Source organism: Monocercomonoides exilis (assembly GCF_001643675.1).
Source record: "Monocercomonoides exilis strain PA203 chromosome Unknown scaffold57-524287, whole genome shotgun sequence".
NCBI lineage: Eukaryota > Preaxostyla > Oxymonadida > Polymastigidae > Monocercomonoides > Monocercomonoides exilis.
Window position 1 is genome coordinate 499,016 of NW_027150602.1, and position 25,272 is coordinate 524,287.

Sequence of the window (25,272 nt, forward strand, 5' to 3'; positions counted from 1 at the left end):
TTTTTAGCATTCAGATTAAGCAAAGGGAAAGCTATAAAATTGGCTGCAGGGGTTTATAGCAATTTCAATTATTAATTGTTGTTTCATTAAAATTAATTTTCATGCGGACAATTCACAATTTGCTTCCATTTTTTCATTTGTTTCAAAAAATGCGTTTCATTTTCATGATTTTATTTGAATGTGACAGAACAAAAAAATGAATGAAGAGAAAAGCAAATGTTTGCGATGATTGTTATTATAAATTAAGTTTCCAAAATTTCTGATATTCAACAGCTATTGACAGATTGGAGGAATTGACAAACAAATTGACGTTTGCACGTTTTCTCAATTAAAATTGCTTTTCCATTTTTTAGCAGCGGAACGACATTGACTAAACATCAGAACTTACTCGAAAGTTCAAATGAAATTCAAGACATTATCATGAAATACAAAGGAAAAATGGATGTGGTTCCTGCAAGCATTTTGCACTCATTGATAAAAGCATGCAGCAGCGTTTTCAATTTCACAAATAATGAAGAAGAGATGAGAGTTTTTGCATCGATTTTAGAGATTATTTTAAATCCAGGATCATATTCTAACAGCTTTTGCGCTTTAAAGCAAAAAAAAGTCTCAACCAATGCCAGAGAACAACATGAATTTCATAACTGGATAAATATAAGAAGGACTGTTGGAGTTTCATATTATTCAACATCGCCTCTTCTCCACGACATTATAAATGATGGAAAGGCTATTCCTGCAATTGTCAAACAGATCCAAGCATCTGAAAGCGATGAAACTTTGAGTGTTTTTGGGAAAATACTATTTCACTTTGCCAGATTGGCAGAAAAAGGAGAGTTCAACCTGATGGCTGAACAGGGGTTTTTTGACGGAATTAAAATCCTTTTAGTTCAATGTGATTCGATTGATTGCCTGCATTTCACTCTTAGCGCAATTATACACTGCATGACGAGGCTTAAGCATTTGACGTACAAGCTTTGCACTGATATTTCGAAGGAACTAAGAAGTCTCGACTTTATACATGCGGTTCTTGCAATAGCGTTGGGTTTGCGAAAAAGAAGTCAGCTTCATGAAAAGAATGCAAAAGAGTATCAAAATTTCTACCTTTATTCCAGGATGCACAGCGAGGAAGAATTTATTTCAAAATACTTTTCAAATGACCATGGATGCGAAATGACTCGAAGAAAGAAGACTAGGGAAACACAATCAAAGAAGAAAACAGCAACTCAAACAAAGAAAAACATCAAAAAAATGACAGACTCAAAACGAAAGCAGAAGAATCAAAAAATAGAAATGCCCAAAGGAGAAGAAGATTTGATAATTATCGAAGACGATAAATCGGGTGAATCATTTCTTTCCTCTTCTTCTTCGTCAACAGCCACAGAACAGTGTTATGGAGACAGCAGCAATGAGAAACACGTTCGCCTTCCTCTGAATATTCGGCTTGAAGCAGCTCGAATTATTTTCTCTCTTGACTTTTGTGGATATTCGACACTTGTTCCGAAGAGAATGCTGATGTTGCTGTCAGAAGGGCTGGAGCTGCCAGAAGGAGCTGAAGAGGAGTATTTGTCTCAGAAAACAAAAGAATTAAAAGAAAAAGAAATTGCAGAGAAGGAAGAGAAGAAGAGGATAGAAGAACTGGAAAAGAAAGCAGCAAAAAAGAAAAGGAAAAGAAAGTCTGAAAATTTGCCAGACAAATTAAATGAAAAAACCGAGGACAAAAAAGAGAAAGAAGAAAAAGAAGATAAAGACTGTTCCTACGCTGATACAATTGCAAATGCTGAAAGTTGTGATACTTGCAAGAAGAGCATCCCTTTGACAGCATGTGATACAACTGAAAACTTGAAGCAAGTTCAGGAAACTCTTTTATCACTGGCTCGTTTCTTTAAATTGAATGGTATGATTTCGGGAAAAGAAAAGCGAAGTTGTTTTGGTTTTTTTTTATGCTGTTCTTTTTTATTTGTATTTTTCCAGCTGCTTCTATGTGTGTTTTTTGTGTGTATTTGTTGGAAATATTCTTTTTATCTTTTTCTTCTTATCTTTGCAGTTAATCAACGCAGCAACAGCAGTTATCAAGAAATTCCAGAGCTTATATTAACAAAGCTATTTGATCGCTTGAATCGCCTGAAGAAGTATGACGGATGATTTCGGAAAGAAGAGAAATAAATTTATGTTTTTATTGTTAAATTTTTATTTGAATTTTCATTTTTTGGATAATAACACATTTTTTCACAACTCTTTGTTCTTTTGAAGTTTTCCATTGAATCGGTTCAACACTTTGGCTTGCAGCTGCATTGAACTGCTATTTTCGTTGATGCCTAATTCCATGCTTTTTCGTTGTTTGCCTTCTGTTGAAGAGCAGATCGTGTCTGATCTTTGCTTGATTGAAAAGGAGATGATAGAAGCAAAATCGAATGATTCAACACTTTCACAATCACCTATCGAATTTCTGAGCAATTCAGAAAACGACGAGTTGAGGTTAAATAAAATATTCCTATCATTTCCAAACGATCTTGGGATTTCTGCGTTGGAACCTTCCTTCGAGAATTGCCTGACAGCAAGTGATTACGACAAGTCACTTGAAAATTACATTTGTGCTCTTTCAGTAAGGGCAGCACTATCTTTTCGACACATTTCTAATTTCAACTTTGGACTTAACTTCGATGTGTTTATCCCACGTAACTATGAAGAAATCAATCTGCGTTCTCAGCAACTTCATTATTCATTGACAGCGTATCGTCTCAACCACAACACAAGCTGTATTTTGTCTGCAATTAGTTCAAACCAGAGCTATGCAGATGAAATTATCCTCCGTCCATTTTTTAGATTTCTTATGTCCAAACTCTCGTACCGCTTTCCAGTGCGCGCTGCAGCTTCAGTTAAATATTCAGAGAACAGGCATTACTTTCTATCTTCTTTGGAGTCTGTGCCAATAACGATATGCGAAGCTGTGGCGATTGTTCTTATGAACACTGTGAAAGAGCTGCCATATGCGTTTGAGACGGGGTATGTGACGAGATTGCTGGAGTGGATGGCAGGCTTGTCACCTTGCTCTCCGGAGCTGCTCATGCATGGAATCATTCAGATTCGCGAAGCTGCCACCCTCTTCTCTCTGCCATCGCGCAAGATTCGCCTTGAGTTGGAGGGGTCTTCAAACGAAGAAATAAAAGGGATGAAAAATAAAACAATTTTTGAAAAGTACATGTTCAGAAGCAATTTTTGCAGAAACTGGAATGGGATCTCGAATTTGGAGATTGAAAAGTGCATTCCACATTCAATAATTTCAGGAGAGGAACTAAACAAGAATTCAGAATTCGAACTGTTAGATTTCACAGAAGATGAAGAGGAAGTGCAAAAGCAAGATGACACAGGAACGCTTCTCTATTGCAGACTTGAAGATTTATTGGAAGAGACAGGAATAAGAGATCTATTGGAAACATTTCCTCAAGGCAGAAGTCTCGAGCCTTTTTGGATAATGAAAGGAACAATTCCAACAAAGCCGAAAGACGACTTTAAAAGAACGTTCTACAATTTCAATTATGAAGTGTTGCAAAGAGGTCCAAATCTTCAAATGCGATCATCATGAACATTCAAAGGATTCAAAGATTGTTTTGCGAAATATTTTATTTTATTGAAGAAATGTTTTATCGAATGAACAGCACGTTTCCATGAAGCATTTTTGTTTTCAACGAAAAATCAAAGTTAAGCTGTTTTTATTGCAACAAAAATCAAACTGTTGATGAAGAGTTCTTTTTAATTTTTTTTTCAAAAGAAATTATCCATTTTATTTGAAATGTTTTAACTTTTATTTGTCTTCATTTAATGATTTTTTGTTTGTAGCCCATGAACTTACAAGTTGATTAATTTTTACATTTATGTTTTGTTCTCTGTTTATTGAAATGCATTCCGTTTTATTGTAAATTTATATGTATTGATGAAAACACTCCTTTCAATTGTTATTTGATTTCATAACTTCACATCAAAAGAAATTATTATTTTTAGAACAAATTTCTATATTTTTTCTTAAATTTTGCTAATTTGACATGAAAGTGAAAATAAAATAATATATAATAAAAAAACAAAATAACCAACAAAAACTGAGAATTCACAGCAACTTATCTCAGATAGCATTCAACTCCTCGTCAGTTCACCCTGAAACGAAGCCATGGATCATATTCTCAATGACATCTTCGCAAACAGTCCTGAAATTGAATCCATTTGGCTGCTTCAGAAGTGTCCTTGTTGCTCCTCCTCTCTCCTGCACTTTCGCCCTTTCAACATCTCCTTCTCTTTCTGCTCCGCTCACAAACATCTGCTGAGACTCTGGCAGCGCTGGTAGCTTTGCAAAGACAAACTCGCTCACTTTCATCGGCTTCAGCGGCAGCGCATGCGAAGAAGACAGCGCAGCAAACTGGCAGGGTTTCTTTAATGAGAGGCATTCGTGTGCCTACTGAAGGAAAGGATATGTTCCTGTCAGCTCTTTCATCATCTCCTCCAAAAGCTCCTCTGACGCTGTCCGGAACAGACTCAGTTGCTCAGCGTGACCTTCTTTCAGACAGGTCAAGAAAGGAAGCTGAGACAGTTGTGATGCGTGTGTTTGGTTTGATGTGACGGCTGTGGAATAGGAAGATGATAAAGCAGAAACAGAAGAAAGCTATTTAATTTCCGTTTGCACTGAGCGGCGGCTGAAACAGAAATACCTACAAAAGGGAAGGAGCCCAGTGCAGTATGAAAACCGGATAGCCGAGCTGCTTTTGAATGACACTCTCAAAAATATCTTCTGGTCTGGCTCTCTGATTCGCAAGAGCGCGAATCCACAAACGCAGGGAACATGTTCACTCCTCCATAATGAGTATAAATCATGATTTATGAGTGGTTTCAGATCAAACTTCGCCAATACTCACATTTCCTGAGATATCATTGTCCGCATCAGAAATGGAACAATAACCTGTAAGATTATCAAATAGAAACAGCGAGTGAAAGAAATATGATCTTGTACACAGACTGATGAGAGTGGAAAATATGGATGATTATTATTGAAATCATATCTTTTTTCGGGGTTCTTATTTTTCAAAGATTGTTAGTTTTTTGAAAGAAAATTTAAATTCAAAAGAGAAAAAGCTTGATAATTGTTTTTTAAAACAACAAATGGTTTTTCCGTATCAAAGATCAAAATGCATTCAATAAGCCTTTTCTCTTTTCAAATTGTTTTACAGATATTCAAAAAATATTTTTGCACCGAAATTTTTGAATGAAAAAATATGATTTTAAAAAATAATCACACATATTTTGGAGGAATTCTCTCGGAGCCGAATGAAGTCAATGCGGACCGAAGTTTCAGATATGATACAGATGAAAAAGGAGAAGAGAGAGCTACAAAGGAGAAGATCCCGGCTGAGATCGAGCGACAAGATGTCTTTAACAAATTTTCAGAAAATGATCGAGATGAAAAAGCAAGGACCTTTCGAGAGATCCTTGTGCAAATAGCGAGATGAAGATATTGGAGGATAAAGATGACAGCGACTGGGATTCCGAAGAACAAGAATTTTAGGAAGAATATGAAAACTCACAAAAATTTTTTGGTATTTTTCAAATGCAATGGATGACACACCGGAGACAAGCAGGTGAGCTGAAAAGATTCATGGATTTTTGCAAAGCTGGTTCTATAAGAATGGACGAGGATTTCTTAAACACCTATATCCCAGTGACCGAAAAGAATTTTTTCACGGGACATGCAGATGCAAGAAGGAATGCTTTAGCCAGCGCAGCAATCACAGCAAAGGGCAGAAAATATTGACCAGAAGCGAGTCGAGCAATCGAGCTCCTCCAGCCGGCCCTTGAATCGGGCTTCGAAGCAGCCAAAGCAATTGCATCACAAACATTGAAGGAATTGGAGAAGGCGCACCTCATGGAAGAGGAGAAGGAACGACTGAGAAGATTGTTTTGCGGCTATGCACTTATCGCAGACGGTGTCAGCAGAATTAACCTACTAAAGGTTATACACCAATCGGGTTGGGAAAGCGCGAAAGGCGTTTTAGAAGGAGGAATGTCCAAGAAGGTTCCGGATAACCTGAAGAAGCTGGTGGAGAGTACTAGCTTTTTTCAAGCAGAGGGAGATGCAGTAGGATACGGTGCACTTCCAGACTCCACAACAGGTTTCGGGCACACAACAGCCAGAGGTGGACTTACGAGAAGATACAGTTCGGGAAGGAGCACCCAAGGATTTGTATACAGACAGCTCCAGAGAAGGGGATACGGCAGGAGCTTCACGGACTTCAAGTGAAAGAAGAGAACGCCACAGTTCCAGGCCCAGTTCCTCCCAACAATCATGGGAAAGACAGTCCCCATTACGGGACCATTGCCACCAGCTCCCCCAAGGACCCAAGGAGAGACATCTATGGAATCAACAATTGGAGCCAACAAATGGTCGCGAGAGTAGAGAGAGGAGAGAGAGCCGTTCTTTGCAGCGAGACAGAGAGAAAAGAGAGAGGGTCAGGCTCCAGCGAAATAACTAAACGAAAAGAAACCGCAGCTCATTGCGAGATAAAAATGAAAAAGGAAAACTTGAAACAGCAGGAGATTATCAGAGATGGTGTGATTATGTTTGATCACGAGAAGAAAAGAGAACAAGAAACTTCAAAAGATCACGAGATCGGAATATGGATAGAGAGTACAAAAGGAGACTTCGTATATTCCCTCAGGACAAGACAGAAGAACGATCGGAGATCCCAGAAGGAGAAAGAGAAGGGAGTCTGGAGAGCTTCTGGGACTGTAATCGAGTCCCCAATTGGGAGCGCCCTTGAAGTGAGCTCGAAGACAGTTATTGCAGATATTCTCGAAGGAGAAGAGAATACACAGATGCAATATGGCCACAAGACTCCAGAAGTGAAGTGGAGTGTAGTGATTGGACCACTGAGGGAGCTACTTCCTTTGAGACTAGTGAACAGGCTGAGCGAGTGGAAGAAGATTGGGGGAGACAAACCAGTGAGCTGTGGAATAAGAGCTCGATGGAAATGTCCCCAGTCCATAATCTCATTCGAGAAGAGAAAACACAAACAGGAGTTTTCGAGGAAGACAGAAATGAAGAAAAATTATTTATCCCTTTTGGAGGAGGAATTGAAGGAAGGAGTGGTGAAGCCCATACAGGAATCGGAGGTGAAGTGGTTCAACCCGACATTTATGGTCCGGAAGAAGAACGGAAAGTGGAGAAAGATCCTGGATTGCAGAGCTCTAAACGAGGAGGTTCAGGGAAAGCATTTCAAAATGGATTCCCAGGAGACAGTTGTGGAACTCCTGGAGGAAAACGATTGGATGATCACTCTCGACATATCGAGTGCATACCAGCACGTCAAACTGGACGAACAATTCAGTCCCTATCTGTGCTTCAGCTTTCAGAATCAGTGTTACACTTACGTGGGGATGCCATTTGGGGCAAAGGATGCGCCCAGAGTTTTCACGAAGACAATGAGACGGGCGGCGTCATATATCAGAGAACAGTGGAAGGAAAAGCTTGTATTATATCTGGACGACATTCTCCTCATGCATCCAGACAGGGATGCGTTAAGATCGATCTCACAGGAGATAGCCCAGTTCCTGAGGAGTCCGGGATGGATTCTGTCGGAAGAGAAATTGAAGTTGGAACCCACAAGGAATGTGGAGTTTCTGGGATGGTTGTGGAACTCAGAGAAGATAAAAGAGACACTCCAAGAAAGGAAGAGAGTGCTGCTCTTGGAGGATGTGCGAACCTGGATAGCACTGGCAAAGGAAATGAAGAGTCTAAAGACGAGGGATCTAGCAGCACTCCTCAGGAGGCTGAATTTTGTGAGGCTGAAGCACCCACCAGCGAGTTTGTGGATGAAGCGCATGCAATACATACTGAGGCAGGCAATAGCCCGCGGAGGCTGGAAGGGAATCGTGATAGTCAACCCAATGATTCTGGGAGAATTAACACATTGGAGAAAGACCCTACAAGAAAACAGACCAAGGAGTCTGAAAAGAAGGAACAGACCAGCAGAATTAACAACGGATGAGTCAGTGCTGATATGGGGCGCAGTGTTAACAATACCGAGAGAGAACAAAGAGGAGAAGATATATGTCCACAGGAGTTGGAGCCTCCAGGAGAGTGCGTTAGCGATAAACGAAAAGGAGTCCAGAGCAGTGTTGAGGACTTTAGAAAGGAAGGGAGCATGGCTGCAACAACAGAAGATAGACCATATTCGTCTGAGGACAGACAACATGTCCACGAGATGGACGATACAGAAGAAGAGGGGAGCGCCATCGCTCATTCCAACACTGAGAGCATTGGAGAAGAAACTGAACAGCCTGGACATAACATTACAGACGGAACATCTCCCGGGAGAACAGCACACGGAAGCAGATGCACTCAGCCGGATGGCGAAAAAGCCGGACTATGCACTGAGGGGGGAGAAAGTCGCAGAGATATTACAGATAATCGCACCGAGAATACTAGATACAATTTTAGAACAGATTGCGCCGGTGCCCTGCGGAAGTACTTGGAGACTATCCTCCGTGAGAAGGAAGAGAGAGAAAGGAACACCAGAAGACGACATAGTGCTAGTCCACCCGTTCCTGAGAAACATTGGACGAGTGATGAAAGAGAAGATGAACGAAGCTCAGAGGAATCTGACGATTCTGATTCTGCCAGCCTGGCGGGGGCAGACCTGTACCCCGCTACTGCAGCATGGGCATTCGATAAAGACCCTGGGGACCTTTCAGGAGTGCATGATACCGGGAGCGAAGATGAGAAGGGAATGCTGGAAGCTACCCCCAGGAGAGGTGATATCCATCACACTGGAGAAGAGAATATACAAGGAAGAGACCTCTTCTTAACATGGGGAGAATAGGTGGGAGCTAAGGAAATAGCAGCAGCAATACTAAAGAAGCAAAAGAACGAAAGGGATACGAAGAGAACGCTGAGAAAAATTTAAACAATTTTTGGATTGAGAAAGAATGGATGAAACAGAAACCTTATTGAGAAAGATGCAAAATGGATTATGGCAGAATTCAATGAAACGCTTTCAAATACTAATCTGTCTTGTGGAGCGATTCATCAGACAGTTCGGAAAGTTCTTGATTCTATTAACCTATTTAGAGAGACTAAGATTGATGTGAAAGACATCGAAATATTTCTTAAGACTTGTGTGGGAGATAAGTCGAGAAAGGGCAAACGGTGCAAGACGATGTGGGATCTCACAATTATCATTAAATGGGCAGAAGCCACCCACGATATGACAGATCCACAAATCCTCCAGAGGAGAGCTCTCATCCTCACCATGATTTTTGTAGCGTTAAGGCCAGCAGAGCTGGAAAGAATGAGAAGAGAGACAACGACATTTAAAGATAACTCGGTCCATACACAAGTACGAACCAAGACGTCGGGAGGTGAGATTATCAAAGTTATAATACGGAAACACCCCAACCCACGTATCGATGCAGTGTGGGCGCTGCATTGTTGGATGGACTATGTGAAGACGACCCTTAAGTACGAATATGTGTGGTTTAATATCAGCGAGAGACAACCTGCAAAATTGCAGAGGATCAAAGAAGAATTAGTGGCTATTCTGAGAAAGAACGGAATACCCGACTCATTTCCGCATTCTCGATAAGACACGCTGTGATAACACACATGGCAAGACAACAAGATGCAGATTGGAAAGCAATCAATGTGTACGCGAGATGGGCACCAGGTTCTAGAGAAGCCCAAATACATAACACCGTGTAACCGGTTCAAGACACGAGATAGATTTTGGAGACAATCGGTGGATCAGTACTCCAGATGGGAGAAGATTATAAGACAGATAAGAGCGGAGACACGAAGGAAGGGACACTGGAGATAGCAGATGCAGATATGAAAGATCGCACAGAGGAATTACACAAAGCGAGATCTGAGATATGGAAGAAGCTTACGAGAAAGCGATCAAGAGGAAGAAAGAAGCTGCCAATGGAGAAGTGAGAAGAGGTGAAATGGCTCAGTCACGAAGCTCAACACCCGGACAACCGAGTTACCAGAAGGCACCCTCCACTATCCCCAATAATATTAGTGAGCTGATGGGAGAGAAGGATTCAACTCCGCTGAAGAAGAGAGAAAGGATCGGAGGAAGCGCAGTGGAAGAAGCATAGGACAGATAGGTGATAACAAGGAGGAGGCAAGGGCCAGATCGATGTCTCCTCAAAGATATCCCAAGAGGGAGCGGATGTAGAGCAGGAGGTCCGCACCATCACCCACACGGTCTCAACTCATCCGCCGCGCTAGAGTGTGCTAGGAAAGTGGTTTTTGATCACACATACAGAGATAAAAGGGATTTCGAGACTCATTATTGAGGAGCAAACCTGCTCCTTGCATTCGTTTATTCGCCCTATTGCGTATCAATAGAACGCAGTGAGACAGGTTTGCTCCGAGAAAATACGAATGCGGATGGAGAGACGATAGGTGGCTGGGTACGAAAATGAGAAACATATTGTCAGGAAGATGAAGAGAAAAAAGGGCGAGATATGGAAAGAGAGAACTGGAGATCAAACGCCCGAAGTGATTAGTGTACGTCTAGAATCTGGAAATGTACAAATAGAATGAATAAACAGTTTTAATCAAAAGCTTTCTCATCAATACGATATCGATTGTTTTTTACACAAAAGAGTCAGATCTGTCCAAACAGTGCGCGATGACAGGGTTTGCTCTGCTGGACCAACATAAGAGCGGGAGGCAAAGCGTATCACACGCAGTTTTCTTTTCCACGCCTCGCGAAAGCGAGAGTGGTTTTTCTTTCTGCTCCAAGAATACTCGCCTCACCGGATCCCTGCACGGCCTGCAGGTGAGAGCTCCGAGGGGCAATGTCCCCTGCCCTCTGGTCTTCGTGACCACGGAGAAAAGGCGAAGAAGGTGGTGAAGTGAAGCGGACAATGCATTATTTTATGAAATAATTTTTAATGTTATTGTTTTGATTTTTATCTCGCCCTTTTTTCCACGTAATTTGGGATAGGGCGAAGCTTTTCACTCAAACCACTCATAATTTAAGATCAAACTCATTATTTCGGAGCAAATCCTGTCTCTATGCATTCGATCTGAATAAAAATAAGTTTTATGAATAAAAGTTGAATTGTATCGTTTTCTGAAAATAGAAAAATTCATCAGAAGCCATAATGTCAAAAACAAAAATAATTTTTTGTTTCAAAAATTCAACAAAATCTCGATATCTTGCATATAACCAGATGCGTTATACACCGATAAATAATTGTCTTTATAATTGAAATTTTATTTTTGAAATTCATCGAGCAATTCGAATTTTCATAAAATAGTTTGGGTTTTAAAAAAGTGTCAGTTTAGTTGAAACCCAATGAAACGTTTTTTAATGATGAATATGAAATTAATTCCGAAATCTTATTCATTTCATAACTGACAATACATCAATAACTTTTTCAAACATTAAATATAAAATTCATCTCTTTGAATTAATTGAAATTGAACATGTGAAACAAAGAAATTTCACATAATTTGTTTTGGATGGATAAAAATTCAAGAATATTGATGGATCAAAACCCAAACTTAGTGTTTATTTCAATATATGGATAACGAAAAGGAAAAGAAAAAAATGAAAATAATCAACAAATTCAAATCGTTAAATGTTATTTTGATGATTTTCATTGCAGATTCTTTGAATACACATTCTATTTTGTCAACATTCAATGAAGAGAAAAATGAATTAAAAAGAATTGATGAGTTGGTAAACATCAACATTGGGAGCAGGAAAAGCACAATCGAAGGATCAATCATTTTCTCGAATTCAACATGTGAATTGGAAAACATCAGAATTGTGCAGAAAGGAGATGGAAGTGCTGTCTGCTGTGTTTTCTCATCGGATGTTGAAGGCACCAAGATTGAGATTGTTGACAGAAGCAGCCACAATGAACATCCGTTCCTTGTTGAGGATTCTAGCCTTCACTTGATGAATGCCACACTGATTGTTGAAAACAAAGAGATCAGTTCGCCTTCTCTTGTTGGCTCTCCGAAAGAGCATGAGAACAGATATTCCAAAAGAACATCATCAACTGGAATGCTGATTGTTGAGCAGTCACTGTTTTCATCAATCTCAGTTGCATCCCCGCCATTTCTTTCTTCACCATCACTTGCCGAGGTCAATGTGGGAAATTCCATATTCTGCAACATTTCTTCTTGCAAGCATCACATCCTTCCCAATTCCTATAGATTTCACAGATTGCAAACACGAGCTGAAAGTTGCTCTTTTGTGTCTGTGCATGATGCATTTGATGGAGGTGTATTTGAGTCAGTCAATGCCCCAGGTGCTTCATTCCAATCGTTCAACAACTCATTCATGAACTGTGCCAAAACATCATTTTCTGGGAACAGCAACATGGAGAGAAAGACTTTTGAAGGTGGATCACACTCATTCTCAAACTGTGAATGGCATAATGTTTCATCAGCGTTGACTCCAGAAAGCTCAGAGGATTGGGACTTATCAGTTTGTGGAGGTGCCATTGGCATTCATGGAAATTCAGAGACAGTTGTTGTTATTGACAGTTGCATCTTCGACAATTGTATTTGCTTAAGATATGGTGGAGCAGTAATGATATATCCTGGTTACAATGTTTCTTTGCAGAATTCAAAAGGATTTAACTGTTCCGGAGGATCTGGATCATTTGGAATGCTTACTGGAATTGCAAATTTAAAAATGGGGAATTCATGTTCAAATAATTGTTCAAATAGCGATTCTGGAGCTTTTCGTTTGCAATCTTTTAATGTAATCCATTCTGATAATGAATTAACTGTTCCTGTTGTTTGTAATTGTTCATTCACTCTTTCAGATTCAAATCTGACAACATGCGCTTTCATTTGTTTACACAATATGTTTCAGCCATATTCCATATCTGAAAGTTTATTTTTAAATGGTTTCACAAAAATATCAGGAGGAGCAATATCTATCTATTGGAGGGATGCATATGGAACGATTTCAGAAAAGCCATGGTTGTATTTCTGTTTCTTCCACAACAACACAGCAGGAGATGGAAATGGAGATGATGTGTCAATACGAGACTCATTTTCATATATGCCAGAGACCACGGTGCTGAGTGTGTCGTCATTCACAACGAAGACAAGTGGAAGCAGTGTGTGGCACTCTCGATTTGGAACAAAGAACGAGTGGCTGAGTGTGGGGATTCTGAGGAGATATGTGGATGCGGAGGGAAGAGAAGAGGTTGGATGTGGGATATACGAGTGGGATGGGTGCAAGACAGTGGAATATGCAGTGGATCAGGCAAGCTCAGTTGGGGAGCAGCGGCTGCAGCTGGCGGAGTGCACATTCAGGATCGCAAGAACGGTGGAGGTGGGGAGAAAGACGATTGTGATGAATGGGTTTGGGGACAGCGGGACGATAGTGAAATCGGAGCTGATGGGAGGGTCATCGGCAATGGTGAGGATCGGGGATGGGGCATTGAGTGCCGCCTCGATGAAGATACTGCACACATCCAGGGCATCACCATCACCGCGGCTGTTTGAGATGACTTCAGTGTCAGGCACACTCTCGCTGTGTTGCATCACAATCAGCTCGCAGGATGTGGGAACAGCAGACTTGGTGGTGAGCACATCACCCTTTTTGATATATCAGTCTCAGATGCGAATGGAAAGCACAAGGGTTGAGAACATGGTGCTGTCTGTGGTGGTGTTCAGCGAGAAAGAGCCATCTGGAGCTGGAGCATCGAGCTTGGCGAATGTGACGCTGGAGAACATCACGCGCACAGATGGAGATGGGGCTGCTTTCTCTGTCAGTGTGGGCAGAGAGCGTGAGGTTAGTGTGGAAAACACAACAATGAAGAACTGTGTGTGCACAGGTGGGAACGGAGGAGGGGTGTTTGTTTCGCTGGGGTCTGGAGGCTATGTGAGGATAGGAGGCAATTTGGAAGTGGGGTTTGATGGGTGCTGTGTCCAGTTGGAAGAGGCAGCGAAAAGGAAAGGAGGAGGGGTGTATCTTCTGTGCTCGGGAAGTGATTGGGAGTTCAGTGTGAAAAAGTGCACATTCAGGGAGTGCAAGGCCTGGAAAGGGAGGAACATGTTTGTGGCAGCACCAGACTTGTCGACAGCTGTGAACAGCAGTTCAATCGGATTCAATGCGGAGACCGGGGTAAATAGAGCAGACTTTGATGAGCTGAGTGGGATGGAGAGCAGCAATGCAGTGCTGATTGTCCCACTGGTTCTGTTTCTGCGGGAGTTCCAGCCACCCGCATATGTGGGTGGGAAGGCAGTGGGGCAGGACTTCAGGCTGTGTGGATTTGCAGACTACATGTGCAAAACGATCGGAAGCGCTGGGACATATCGGTTCCCGAACTCGAAGCGGATATTGAGGCTGGCAGAGACATTTGTGTTTGATGAGGAGACGAAGCTGGACAAAGGACCGTATGAGGTGGATGCGAGCAGCAAAAGTGAGGGAGTGAAAGTGGAGGCAGCAGGACCGAAAGTGCAGGATGCACTGGTGATGAGCAGCGTCACAGCCACATTCACGAACATCAGCTTTGAGCTGGGGGCTTCGATCGGCAGCCGCTCGACATTTGTATATTCATCGGCAGGCGATGTGAAATTCATCGACTGTGCGATTGATGGGGCCAGGGGTGGGAGTGGGGTGGAATACGGGTTTGTGAGTGTGAGTGGAGGGAGCGTGCAGATGCTGAGGGTGAGCTGTGGAGGCGAGAGAGAAGTGACGTTTGGGAGTTATGTGGTGCTTGTGAATGGAAGCGGGGCCTGCACCGTCGACCAGATGACGATGAACCAGATGAGAGTTAGCGAGGGCAGAAGTGGAAGCCAAGGGATCATTGAACTGGCAACAAGCAGCCCAACCACAATCCACAACAGCACTATTGCGAATGTTGTGCTGGGGTCGGGAGGGCTGATCCATTTTGCAGAGGGATCATCGCTGAAGATGAAAAACACATCGTTCATGAGCATTGGCAGGAGCGGTGGAGGCGGGGCGTGCCTGGAGCTGGATGAATTGTGTGGGAGGAAGCAGAGCGTGTGGATAGAGAACTGCTCATTCAGCGCCTGCAAAGTGGATGGAGATGGAAGCTGTGGAGGAGGAGTATATGCTATGCTGGATGTCTCGAGTGAGCTTCATGTGTCGTCGACACGGTTTGAAGGATGTCAGGCACCCTCAGAAGGCGGGACAAACGGGAAAGGAGGGGTTTGCTGTTGAATGTGCTGGATGCAGGTGTGCTGTTTGAGCTGTCAGCAACCCTTGCATTTGAGGCAAACCAAGCGGAATACGGAGCTGACCTGTTTGTGGCATCTCCTGACCTGAAAGCAAGCGTCACAAAAGAACACATCCTGTTTGCAATTCCGTTGACAGGAAGCACAAGAGCAGCAATGGGGGTGGATTCGAAGTGGAGCGATCTGACGATTCCGCTGATGTATTATCTGTGTGATGATCCGCCATGCATGCACATGGGGAACGACGGGCATGATGTGGTTGTGTGTGGGCATGAGCAGTTCCGATGTAAGTGTGTGGACTATGCTGTGAGGAGGGTGATCGGGAAACAGCATGCTCTGGCGTTTGGCGACTCGTATCTGTTTGGAGAGAGTGTGTCGCTGAGTGCAAGTGAGGGATACGACTTCTGTGGGACAGCTTCGAAGACACGAATGGAAATGGTTGGGAATGAATCGAGCGGGACATGCATGATTGGGATTGACTCATATGTGAGGTTTTATCAGTTCTTGTGTGTCCTTCCAGCAGCACTGCCACTGGTACAATCAAGCATATTTTTGGTGAGCGGAGACAGAAGCGAGCTTTGGATCGAAGACTGCTCAGCTGTGTGTGGCTCATCTGCTGGCAGATGCAAGTGTTCGTTTGTGAGTCAGAGCAGTGGGCGTCTTTCGATCACTGGGTTCAGCATCGAGTCTGTTGAGTTTGAGGGGATTTCGTTCATCAGCTCGAACGGCAATGGGGCGAGCATTCTTGACTCGATAAACATGAGCAATGTTCGGATCACAGATGCAGACGGGCTTGTTGTGTACACATCAGAGGGTTCGTTCACAGCTGTGAACATGAGTGTGAAGCACTGCAGCAATTCTGGGGGAGGGGTTGTGTGGGATCGGGAAGGAGGGCTGCTGGAAATGAAGAACAGCACATTTGAGGGGATCATGCAGGCAGATGGGAATGGGAGTGTGGTGAATGGGGTTATTGGGAGCGGAAAGGAGATGAGAATGAGTGATGTTTGGATAGAGGGTTGTGGAACAGCAAAGGGGTGTGGCGGAGGAATGAATGTGGTTGTGGAAGGAACAGGGAAGGTGAGGATTGGGGGTGGGGATGATGTGACATATGTTGGGGGATGCAGGGCAGGTGGAGAAGGGCGTGTTGGAGGCTATGGAGGGGGGCTTTTGTTGCGATGTGAGGAAGGGGGAAGAGATTTTGGGATTATTGGGGTGACATTTGGGGTGGATGGCTCTGCAAACGATGCTACGCATGGCGGGAGCAATGTGATGGTGGAGTGCAAGAATCTGCCGGAAGTGGTGAATGAGGTTTCATTTAGTTTCTCATTTGTGAAAGATGTTGAGGACAATCCGAATTTGAGCGAGCTGATGGGGATCGAGAACGGAAGGGTTTCAGAGCTGATCCCTATTGTGCCTTTCTTTCGGGAAAAGCCGAGTGTGGGGTATGTGCATGGGGAAAATGGCGGGATGGACTATCCGAGCTGCGGGTATTCCGACTTTCCATGCTCTTCAGTGCCGTATGCAGGAGCAGCGGTGTTTGGGGCAAGATCAGCAGCGGCATTGCGGCTGATGAGCACTTTCACGATTCACAAAGAAATGATACTGTATATGCAGCCAATGGTCATTGACGGAGAAGTGGAAATGGAACGTATTGTGATGAGAGAAGAAAGCGATGGAGAAGAAGGAGAAGTTGGAGGAGGAGCGAAAGAATGCTTGGTTGAGACGAAGGAGAAAATCACATTTCGCTCTCTGATGTTTTGTGCTTGGTCGTTTGAGGGATCAGCCCGAACATGTCTGTTCATGTGCAGCGATGGTGTTCTGAGATTTGAAGGATGCTCATTTTGTACAGAGGCAGGAGCATCGAATATGTGTGTGGAATGTTTGAAGGGGAAAGGAGGTAAAATGGAGCTTGTGAAGTGCAGATTTGAAGAAGTGACAATGAGAGGATGTGGGCTAATTGTTACTGATGGGAGCGAAGTGGAAGTGGAACTTGATGAGGCGACGATACGAAACACGGGGAGAGAAGATGAAGGGAGTGTGTTGGAAATGAGAAGAGGAAAGATTGTGAGCATTAGAAACACGACAATAAAGGAGACGAATTTTGGGAATGGGAACGAGATTGACATTGGAGAGGATGTGGGGTTGGAGATGAGGAACAGCACATTGTGCGAGGTGAGAAGATATGAAGGGAATGGAGGAGTGATGAGTGGGAAAGTGGGGAGTATGAGAGCGTGGGAGATTGAGGACTGTGTGTTTGAGAGGTGTGAGTGCGAAGCAGATTACACATTTGGAGGAGGGATAATGGTGAGTGTGGGGGATGGGGGGAAGTTCGTGTTTGAGCACAACAAAGTGGACAGATGTGGGGTGCCGTCGGACAGCGGAAAGGGGGGAGGGGTGCATGTGGTGTTTGGAAACAACAAAGATAGAGTATTCGATGAAGATGAACGAGTTCACAAACAATGTTGCAGAAAAGGGGGAGGATGTGTTTTTGGTGTGCGACTCGCCTTGGCTGGTGATTCTGCCAGCACTGTGGTATGGATCTGCAACGAACGAAACAGCACAGAAGAAGATGTGGGTGGCGGAGCTGACAGAGGCGGGAAAGGAAGACTCGATCATTAATTACCTGTTCCCATCGCTGAGTTCATACATGTTTGTGAGTGGCACAGGGAATGCCGGGGAGAACTGCGGGCTGAGAGAAAACCCGTGTGTGTCTGTGGATGTGGGGTTTGAGCGGCTGAAGGATGTTCATGTGATCATGGAGTTGGATGGAGCAGCAAGTGTGGAGAGAGTGATCAACAGGGAGGGAAAGTCGCTGACAATACAAGGGAATGGGGAGAAACAGGAAGTGAGTGTGGAAGAGAGCGGAAAGTTTGAGCTTGTGCAAGGGGAAGCACTGACATACATGACATTCTCATTTCTTCTGTTTGTGCTCCCCGATGCCTATTCTGGAGCATCTGAAGAACAGTCAGTTGTGGAAGTCGGTGTTGGGCAGTGCTCATTTGCCGATTGCGCATTTGTGTGCACAGAAAGTGGGACAAACAGCTGTGGGAGATGGATTGTGATTGGGAAAGGTGGGGTTGTTCGGATGGACAGGACAGAAATCAGTGGGGTTGAATTTGTTGGAGGAGGGGTTGCTGCATGCAGGGGCTGTTGTGTGACTTTTGAGAACAGCAGCATTAACAGTGCGGACACAGACGGAAAAGGGATGATTGACGGAAGAGCGGGATCTGATGTTGTGTTGAAAAACACAACCGCAAGGGGATGCAGGACGAATGCAGGTGCACTGATCACATCGAAAGAGGGATCGCGCCTGAGGATATGTGAGCGCTGTGTTTTTGAAGAGATCAGGACACAGAGCAGCAGGGGTGGATGCGTGGAGAGCGAAATGGAGGGAGAGGATGCATTTTCAGTGGAGCTGTCATGGATGACGAAGTGTGAGACGGAGAAAGAAAGCGGGAGAGGAGGAGGGATATTCATGGGATTGGGGGATGGATGCGCTGGAAACTATCTGCTGTCTGGAATGAAGTTCAAAGGCAACGAGGCACATGAAGGGAATGATTTATTTATCATGTGTCAAGTGCTGAATGAGAGTGTGAGAGCTGCTCGACTGGCCTTTGAGTATGACGGGGATGATGGGGTTGGAGTTGATATGAAGGGGGGTGGACAGAGAGTATTTTGGAGAGTGTGTGGATCTTCGGCTGTTTGTTGTTGAAAGGAAGGCCGGGGAAGTGTATGTGTCTGCAGAAGGGTATGATACAGCAGGGTGCGGAAGCGAGGCATATGCGTGCAGCACAATTTGGAGCGGGATAGGGCATGTTGACAGAAGCGGGATTGCGGGGGAGGGGAGATTGTGGGTGAAGGACAAAGGAGAAATCATGGATTTCTTCGCATTTTCTAGTGCACTGAGAATTGAAGGGCTGGGGAAGGAAGGAGATGAAATACCGCAAAAGGTTATCCGATTTGCAGAGACTATCAGAGGAAGTGTCGCTATGTCTGTTCTGGCATCGAAGGCATCGCTGATGCTCCAATCATTGAGGATGGAAACGCCATCGGCGTTTGAGCCGATGGTGAAATCAATTGTGACATCGAGTGGGATTCTTCAGCTGAATAACTGCACATTTGCCATGGAGTCTGGGGCTGTTGTTGAGTATTCGCTAATTGTCACAACAAATGGGACATGCTCGATGAGAGGGTGCACTCTGCAAGACTGCATGTTTGGTGTGACTCCATTTTTGATATCATCTTCTGTGCTGCTTGAAAGCAACAACTTCTCATTCATCAAGAACACAGCAGGTGCTGAAGGAGGTGTTGCAAAAGTGGAGCTGAGTGAAGAAGATGAGCTTGTAACCAGATCAACAAATGCATCATTCTGTTTAATCAATGCAGAGAGAGGGAAAGGAGGGTTCCTGTATGTGAATAGCCAAAAGTGCACGAGCGAGAATGGACTTGTCTTCGAAAGTGATGTTGTGTTTGGAGGTAATGTGGCCTGGATGGGGAAGAATGCATTTATCTTGGCAGCAGATCTGAACAGCACAGTGAGAGGAGAAACATACAGGTTTGATTATTCGACAATGAAAGATGACAGAACGCTGTTTGTGGGGAGCGATGGAGTCCACACAAATATCGATCTGTTTGTGTTTCTTGTTTCGTACACTTCGAGTGAGGTTTATGTGTCCAACGAAGGGTTTGATGTTGCTCGGTGCGGGAGCAAGAAAGAGCCATGCAGAACACTGTGGAAAGGCATCAGCCAGGTGAAGGAAGGCGAGGAGCGAAGGCGTTGCGAATAGCAGGGTCGACGCCGATACGAGACGCCTTCGACGGAACCAGATATGAGATCGAAAATGCAGAAGCTGGGGAGAGGCAAGCGGCAAGGCGGTTTTGCGCTTGGAGAAGGCATATGAAGGGCCACTGGAGTATTTCATCTGCAACAGTGTATCGCTCTCATTGAGGGAGATCAAGGTGCTGATGACAGCAGGGTTTGAGAGCACAGCAAGGGCAGTTATTTCTAACAAGGGTGGGGAGCTATGGATTAAAGAATGCGCGTTTCACTCAGAAGCACAGTTGAACAACGGGTTTGAGTGCGTGTTTGTTGATGTCAATGCCGGTGTGCTTGGTGTGAATGGCTTGTCGATGGACTCGAGTTGTGTGGGCAAAAGTGTTTTGCAGGTTGAGGAGGTGGGTGCCGAGTGCAACTTATCGAACATGCACATTTCATCGCTAAACGAAACAGGAGGATGTGTGATATCTGTGGGGAATGTTGTACCCAGCACAGCACAAACGATGGGAATGCAGCGAGCAGCATGGACATGGAGAACTGTTCGTTTGAGGGGGATGAAAAGAAGCGACAATGAAGCGAGTGTGCTTGTGTCGAAAAGCGAGAAGGGGATCACAGTGAGGATAAGAGACTGCTTGCTTGTGGATGGCAAAGCAGAGACAAGCGACAAGGGAGGGGGGATGCTGTTTGGACTGCACAAAGCAGGAAGGCTTAGCATGGTGAAGACAACGATGAGTCGGTGCAGCTGCGAGAGCAACAGCGGGAAAGGCGGAGGGGTGTATCTGGAGAGCAAAGAAAGAGGGGCGCTGAGCTTTGTGTTTGAGAAGGTGAGCTTCAGCGCAAACACAGCAGGGGTGGGGAACGACATATTTGTCGAGTGCTACAACATCTCGTGCCAGATCAACGAGACTCAGTTCCGCTTCGATCTTCGGGAAGAGAGCTATGCTCGGCTGAATGCGATATATGGGTCGGATGCCACAGAACACACAGGAAGCACGAATCTGATAGACTTCATCACAATCCACCAGAGCGACACAATCATCGTGTCAGGCAATAGTGGAGTGGATGAACGGCAGTGTGGCACACGCTCTCTGCCGTGCCAGTCCATAGATTATGGACTGGCGCATCTGACTGCGGACTTCATCAGTCAGATGTTTGTTGATGGGGAGAGTGCGATCAAGGGGGAAGTGGAACTGGACGAGATGAGCCTGAGCTCAAGAAGCCGCGATCTGTGCAATGTTGAAGTGGAGTCGAGGATCGAATGCACAAGGGCGAGTGTGATATCGACATCCAACACAGTGACTATTTCGAGAGTGAGGTTTGTATTTGATATGGAATTTGCATCTTCTCACGTTGCACTGGTTGAGCCAGACAGCGGATTGGTGGAAATGGTCAACTGCTCGTTCAGCTCGAAGCACACAGAACCTGCTGAAGCTCGTTTGCAAGCACAAATACCGTTTCACATCATTCAAATTGCCTCGGGGAGATGTGTTCTAGATGGATGCTGCGTGGCAGACGTTGCGCTTTCTGTGGCTGCAATATGCATTGCATCACCTATCCAATTTGTTGTTTCTTCTTGCGTGTTCTGCGACTTGGCAACCAGCGATCCGCTCATTGATGTCACAGGAAGTGGAGAAATTTCTGCGAATCATCTGGAATTGGCGAATGTCACCGTCTCAAAAAGAGGACTTTCTTTGCTGTCGTGCTCAGGCGTGAGAAGAAAAATGAAACTTAACAATTGCTCGATCAAAAATTCAGCACAAGACAATTCAAGAGGGATGCTCATCACATTGGGCAACTGCTCTGACGCAGTGATGGACAGTTGCCTCTTGGATGGGAATTCAAGCGAATGCGATACAAAAGAATCACAAAGAAGGTTATCCAACAAAGTGTTTAATGAAGCGGAAAATGAAACATGCAGATGGAATGGTTCAATTGTTGATTTTTCTAGTAGTTCCGTGATGATGAAAGACACAACAATCTGCAACTCCTCAAAGGGAGGGATAACTGTGAGTGGAGGAAGTGTTGGAATTGAAATGGGGTTATTTGAGAATAACAACCCTTCAATAGCAAATTACCCATCATTGAGAAGAAATATCATCTGTTCAGATTCAGGAACATTTAATGTGATGAGTCTGAAAGGAGGAGATGGATGGAAGGATAATACCTCACTTTGGATGTTGAATGATGGGTGCAGCTTTGAAGGGATTATTTCTGAAAGGGCATCACCATTTTTCATTCCTGTGTTGGAGAGTGTTGAAGCAAATGAGAAAGGCAGAAATGGAGGTTGTGTTCAAAGGGAAGCTTCTTCTCCCATGCAACTTGTCATTCATGATTGTGAAGCAGATTGGAGAAGAAAAGCAGATTGAGAAATATGGGTTTAATGAGAGTGGATATGTGTCAGAGACAGAGGTTAAAGGGAGGGGTGAAACGGGAAACAATTAGCGAGGCAGGAGATGAGGCAGAGGTGAGTGTGTGCATTCTGTTTGGGGACGGAAATAATCCATCGTCCACTGATTCTTTCATTCTGAAGAACAGAAGTGAGCCTAAAGCTAATGGGGATGAAAGGATTGTTGAAGGAGGAAAGAAGGAAATCGTATTGGTTGTTGATTGTTTGCATTGCGATTGTTGTAATACTGTTTGTGGTCATTATTGTTCTGGCTATTCGGTGGAGGAAGGAAAAGAATGAAGCAGATGATCTGAGAGATTGTGAATGATAATATCAAAAGGATCCGAAGGCATTTGAGATGGTGACGATGGAGATGTCACCTGAGGAGCAGTGGAGGAGAGCAGAGAGGGATGCAGAGAAAAGAATGAGGAAAGGATGAAGAAGAGAATATATGACACGAATCTGCAACATTCAGAGTCATCTGAACATCTTCTATCTGAGAGTGGCTCAACAGAATACATTTTGGGAAGAGATTCAGATAAGATCCCTCAATGGATGTTGGAGAAAGATGAAGAAGAAGAGATAAGGAAGAGAACGCCATCACCTTCCATTTCATCCACTTCAACCACATCAACAACTGATTCAGATTCCACGTTTGTTCGAGGAGAGGATTTGTGTCCGACAACCTCATCGATGTCAAACTTGGTGGATGCAATGGCCTGTTCATCACCTCATGAGAAGTTGATAGTGGATTTGAGGATTCCCTGTTTATGTTGTTGCACGGGAAAAATGAGAAGAAGGAGATGGCAATTGACACTCTTCAAGAGAGAGAAATGGCAGCTCAAATCCTGTTCTGGGTGGCAAATGGAGCGCTCCATTCATTTGATGAAATGGAAAACCCTCTTCAGTCGCTGGGCAGTCTGAGTCCGCACATTGTGCTGTTCTCCGAGCACATGGTCATCTGCATCACCATGCACTCAGATTGTTCATCAGGCTCAGACACTTCGTCCTCCATATCTTCAGCAACAGTTGTGACATCAGCAAGTGATGTTGAAAGTGATTCTCTGCCCTCATCTGCCTTTGAGGATGACGAAGACAACAAGAAAAGTGTTTGAGGTGGAAGGCACCAGAGCTGCTGAATGGAACAAAGAAACATGCGACGAAGAAGACGGTGGTGTTCTCGATAGGGATGATGCTGTGGGAGTGTTTGACACTGCAGATTCCGTTTGGGGAGTATGAGGCTGAGACGGCTGGAGAGAAGATAAAAAGAATGGGGAGAGGCCAGGAATGGAGAGCATACGTGGATCAGAGATGTGCGAAGCGGTGGAAAACGGGTTGGATGGAAATCCAGAAAGGAGAGCATCGTTGATGCAGGTGAAGCGATATCTGGTTGGGCGCTTGCCATCGGGGTACACGATGGCGACAGTGTCGGATGCAATTGCATATTGCGAAGGGTCGGAGGAATGCGGGTCAGAATACATTGAGCGGAGCGGGGTTGTGAAGCTGGGTTCTGGATCTGAAAGCGAAACACAAACAAGAGGGAGCAGTGGATGAAGCAGAATGGAGAGTTGGGGGCAGCCACAGATGAATCACTTGAAAAGGAAAAAAGAAAGATAAACGCTGGCATATTTCTCAGAATAAAGAATGATTGGAGATGAACAAAAATTAAATGGTGCACTATTCTTAATTTCGTTGGATTTATCCAAACATAAAGCGTTGGACAAAGGCATTTGCAAAAGGCACCATTTAATTTTGATTTATTTAATTATTATTCAAACGCACTTTTTGTTTTGTTGAGCAAATTACAGAAAAACTTTTTGTTGAAGGAAATTTTGCGTGTGTGAAAAGGCATTTTCCAAAACTTCTCGCTGGTGTTTTCTGGCATTCGTATCAAAGCAGCAGCTAATGTGTGCAATTATTTTAAACACTGAATTACTTTTTCTCGCTAATATTGTCTAATTGCTTCTTTCAAACATCATTTCAATATTCTGGTATGTTGTGTATATGCACTTATTATAATAATCTTTTTGTTTCTCAAAAGATTTGATTGAAGCTTGTTATTTCGAATTTAAAGCTATAATAACACCATTTCCAATAAGACTTTTTTTCTTTTGTAAATAATTATTCTCTCATATATCTGCTTTTGTCATTGCCATAGTTTAGTCTGAAAAATGAAATCTCAATAATTGCATGCAGTTTCTGCTTAAACTCCTATTTTCTCTCTTGACAATTGCAGATTTTTCGTTTTTCAAAAATGCCCAAAAGTTATTCAAAATCAAAATAAAAAAAAAATAAAAAATAAAAAAATCAAAAACTTTCAAACAAATTCGAAATATTTGACAATAATCAAAAATAGCAATTAACGTTTATTAAATGGAGATTAGAATATTTTGTTCTTGCGATTAAAAAAATTATTAATTCATTATTTATTAACCACATAAAAAATAATTCCAAATGGAAATATTTGTGCTCATAATAGGGCTCACTTTTTATGGAGCATTTCCTTTATTGACATTATTTATTTATTTTTTGTCTGTTAATTTCAGAAAAGAATATGACAGCTTTTAGCACATATATAAACATTTCAGACATATCTTCCACAATTTATCAACAATTTGTTTTGGTAAAGGGTCACTTATTGACTCCTTCTTATTTTGCACAGATAACTTAAAAGTTTTTATTATTTGATATTTCATATTGATTTTTGAATTTGGGATTGTGCGAATATATGGATGATTGCTTTTGAAATCACATGTTTTCAATCAAATTTTTCGATTTGAAAAATTATTGAATATCAATGAACAAACAATGAAAAGTGATAACACCTTTTCGTGATAATTTTATCATGAACAAATCACAATCAATGATTTTGAAACAATTATTATT

General features: G+C 43.4%; 10 protein-coding genes across 10 annotated transcripts; 7 read left to right on the top strand and 3 right to left on the bottom strand.

Annotated features, from left to right (window-relative positions):
* Window positions 1-420: 420 nt before the first annotated feature.
* MONOS_13280 (uncharacterized protein) lies at window positions 421-3,583 on the top strand (the record flags this gene model as incomplete). Its single annotated transcript, XM_067865971.1, has 3 exons — window positions 421-1,894; window positions 2,045-2,129; window positions 2,251-3,583. The coding sequence occupies 3 exons, from the start codon at window positions 421-423 to the stop codon at window positions 3,581-3,583; spliced, it is 2,892 nt and encodes a 963-aa protein (XP_067720029.1).
* Window positions 3,584-4,144: 561 nt separating this feature from the next.
* MONOS_18259 (uncharacterized protein) lies at window positions 4,145-4,366 on the bottom strand (the record flags this gene model as incomplete). The annotated part of the gene is made up of 1 exon (XM_067871261.1): window positions 4,145-4,366. The coding sequence occupies one exon, from the start codon at window positions 4,364-4,366 to the stop codon at window positions 4,145-4,147; it is 222 nt and encodes a 73-aa protein (XP_067720030.1).
* Window positions 4,367-4,425: 59 nt separating this feature from the next.
* On the top strand, window positions 4,426-4,846 carry MONOS_13281 (uncharacterized protein; the record flags this gene model as incomplete). Its single annotated transcript, XM_067865972.1, has 2 exons — window positions 4,426-4,597; window positions 4,803-4,846. 2 exons carry the CDS (start codon window positions 4,426-4,428, stop codon window positions 4,844-4,846), a joined length of 216 nt encoding a protein of 71 aa, XP_067720031.1.
* Window positions 4,847-6,099: 1,253 nt separating this feature from the next.
* Window positions 6,100-6,327, bottom strand: MONOS_13282 (uncharacterized protein; the record flags this gene model as incomplete). Its single annotated transcript, XM_067865973.1, has 1 exon — window positions 6,100-6,327. One exon carries the CDS (start codon window positions 6,325-6,327, stop codon window positions 6,100-6,102), a length of 228 nt encoding a protein of 75 aa, XP_067720032.1.
* A 314-nt stretch (window positions 6,328-6,641) lies between these two features.
* MONOS_13283 (uncharacterized protein) lies at window positions 6,642-7,025 on the bottom strand (the record flags this gene model as incomplete). Its single annotated transcript, XM_067865974.1, has 1 exon — window positions 6,642-7,025. The coding sequence occupies one exon, from the start codon at window positions 7,023-7,025 to the stop codon at window positions 6,642-6,644; it is 384 nt and encodes a 127-aa protein (XP_067720033.1).
* A 1,158-nt stretch (window positions 7,026-8,183) lies between these two features.
* Window positions 8,184-8,861, top strand: MONOS_13284 (uncharacterized protein; the record flags this gene model as incomplete). The annotated part of the gene is made up of 1 exon (XM_067865975.1): window positions 8,184-8,861. One exon carries the CDS (start codon window positions 8,184-8,186, stop codon window positions 8,859-8,861), a length of 678 nt encoding a protein of 225 aa, XP_067720034.1.
* Window positions 8,862-9,011: 150 nt separating this feature from the next.
* On the top strand, window positions 9,012-9,623 carry MONOS_13285 (uncharacterized protein; the record flags this gene model as incomplete). Its single annotated transcript, XM_067865976.1, has 1 exon — window positions 9,012-9,623. The coding sequence occupies one exon, from the start codon at window positions 9,012-9,014 to the stop codon at window positions 9,621-9,623; it is 612 nt and encodes a 203-aa protein (XP_067720035.1).
* Window positions 9,624-9,909: 286 nt separating this feature from the next.
* Window positions 9,910-10,137, top strand: MONOS_13286 (uncharacterized protein; the record flags this gene model as incomplete). Its single annotated transcript, XM_067865977.1, has 1 exon — window positions 9,910-10,137. One exon carries the CDS (start codon window positions 9,910-9,912, stop codon window positions 10,135-10,137), a length of 228 nt encoding a protein of 75 aa, XP_067720036.1.
* Window positions 10,138-11,576: 1,439 nt separating this feature from the next.
* Window positions 11,577-20,010, top strand: MONOS_18260 (uncharacterized protein; the record flags this gene model as incomplete). Its single annotated transcript, XM_067871263.1, has 5 exons — window positions 11,577-12,753; window positions 12,937-15,156; window positions 15,225-17,650; window positions 17,697-18,841; window positions 18,891-20,010. 5 exons carry the CDS (start codon window positions 11,577-11,579, stop codon window positions 20,008-20,010), a joined length of 8,088 nt encoding a protein of 2,695 aa, XP_067720037.1.
* A 178-nt stretch (window positions 20,011-20,188) lies between these two features.
* Window positions 20,189-23,940, top strand: MONOS_18261 (uncharacterized protein; the record flags this gene model as incomplete). Its single annotated transcript, XM_067871264.1, has 7 exons — window positions 20,189-21,873; window positions 21,952-22,038; window positions 22,250-22,375; window positions 22,443-22,609; window positions 22,778-23,133; window positions 23,181-23,495; window positions 23,680-23,940. The coding sequence occupies 7 exons, from the start codon at window positions 20,189-20,191 to the stop codon at window positions 23,938-23,940; spliced, it is 2,997 nt and encodes a 998-aa protein (XP_067720038.1).
* Window positions 23,941-25,272: the final 1,332 nt, after the last annotated feature.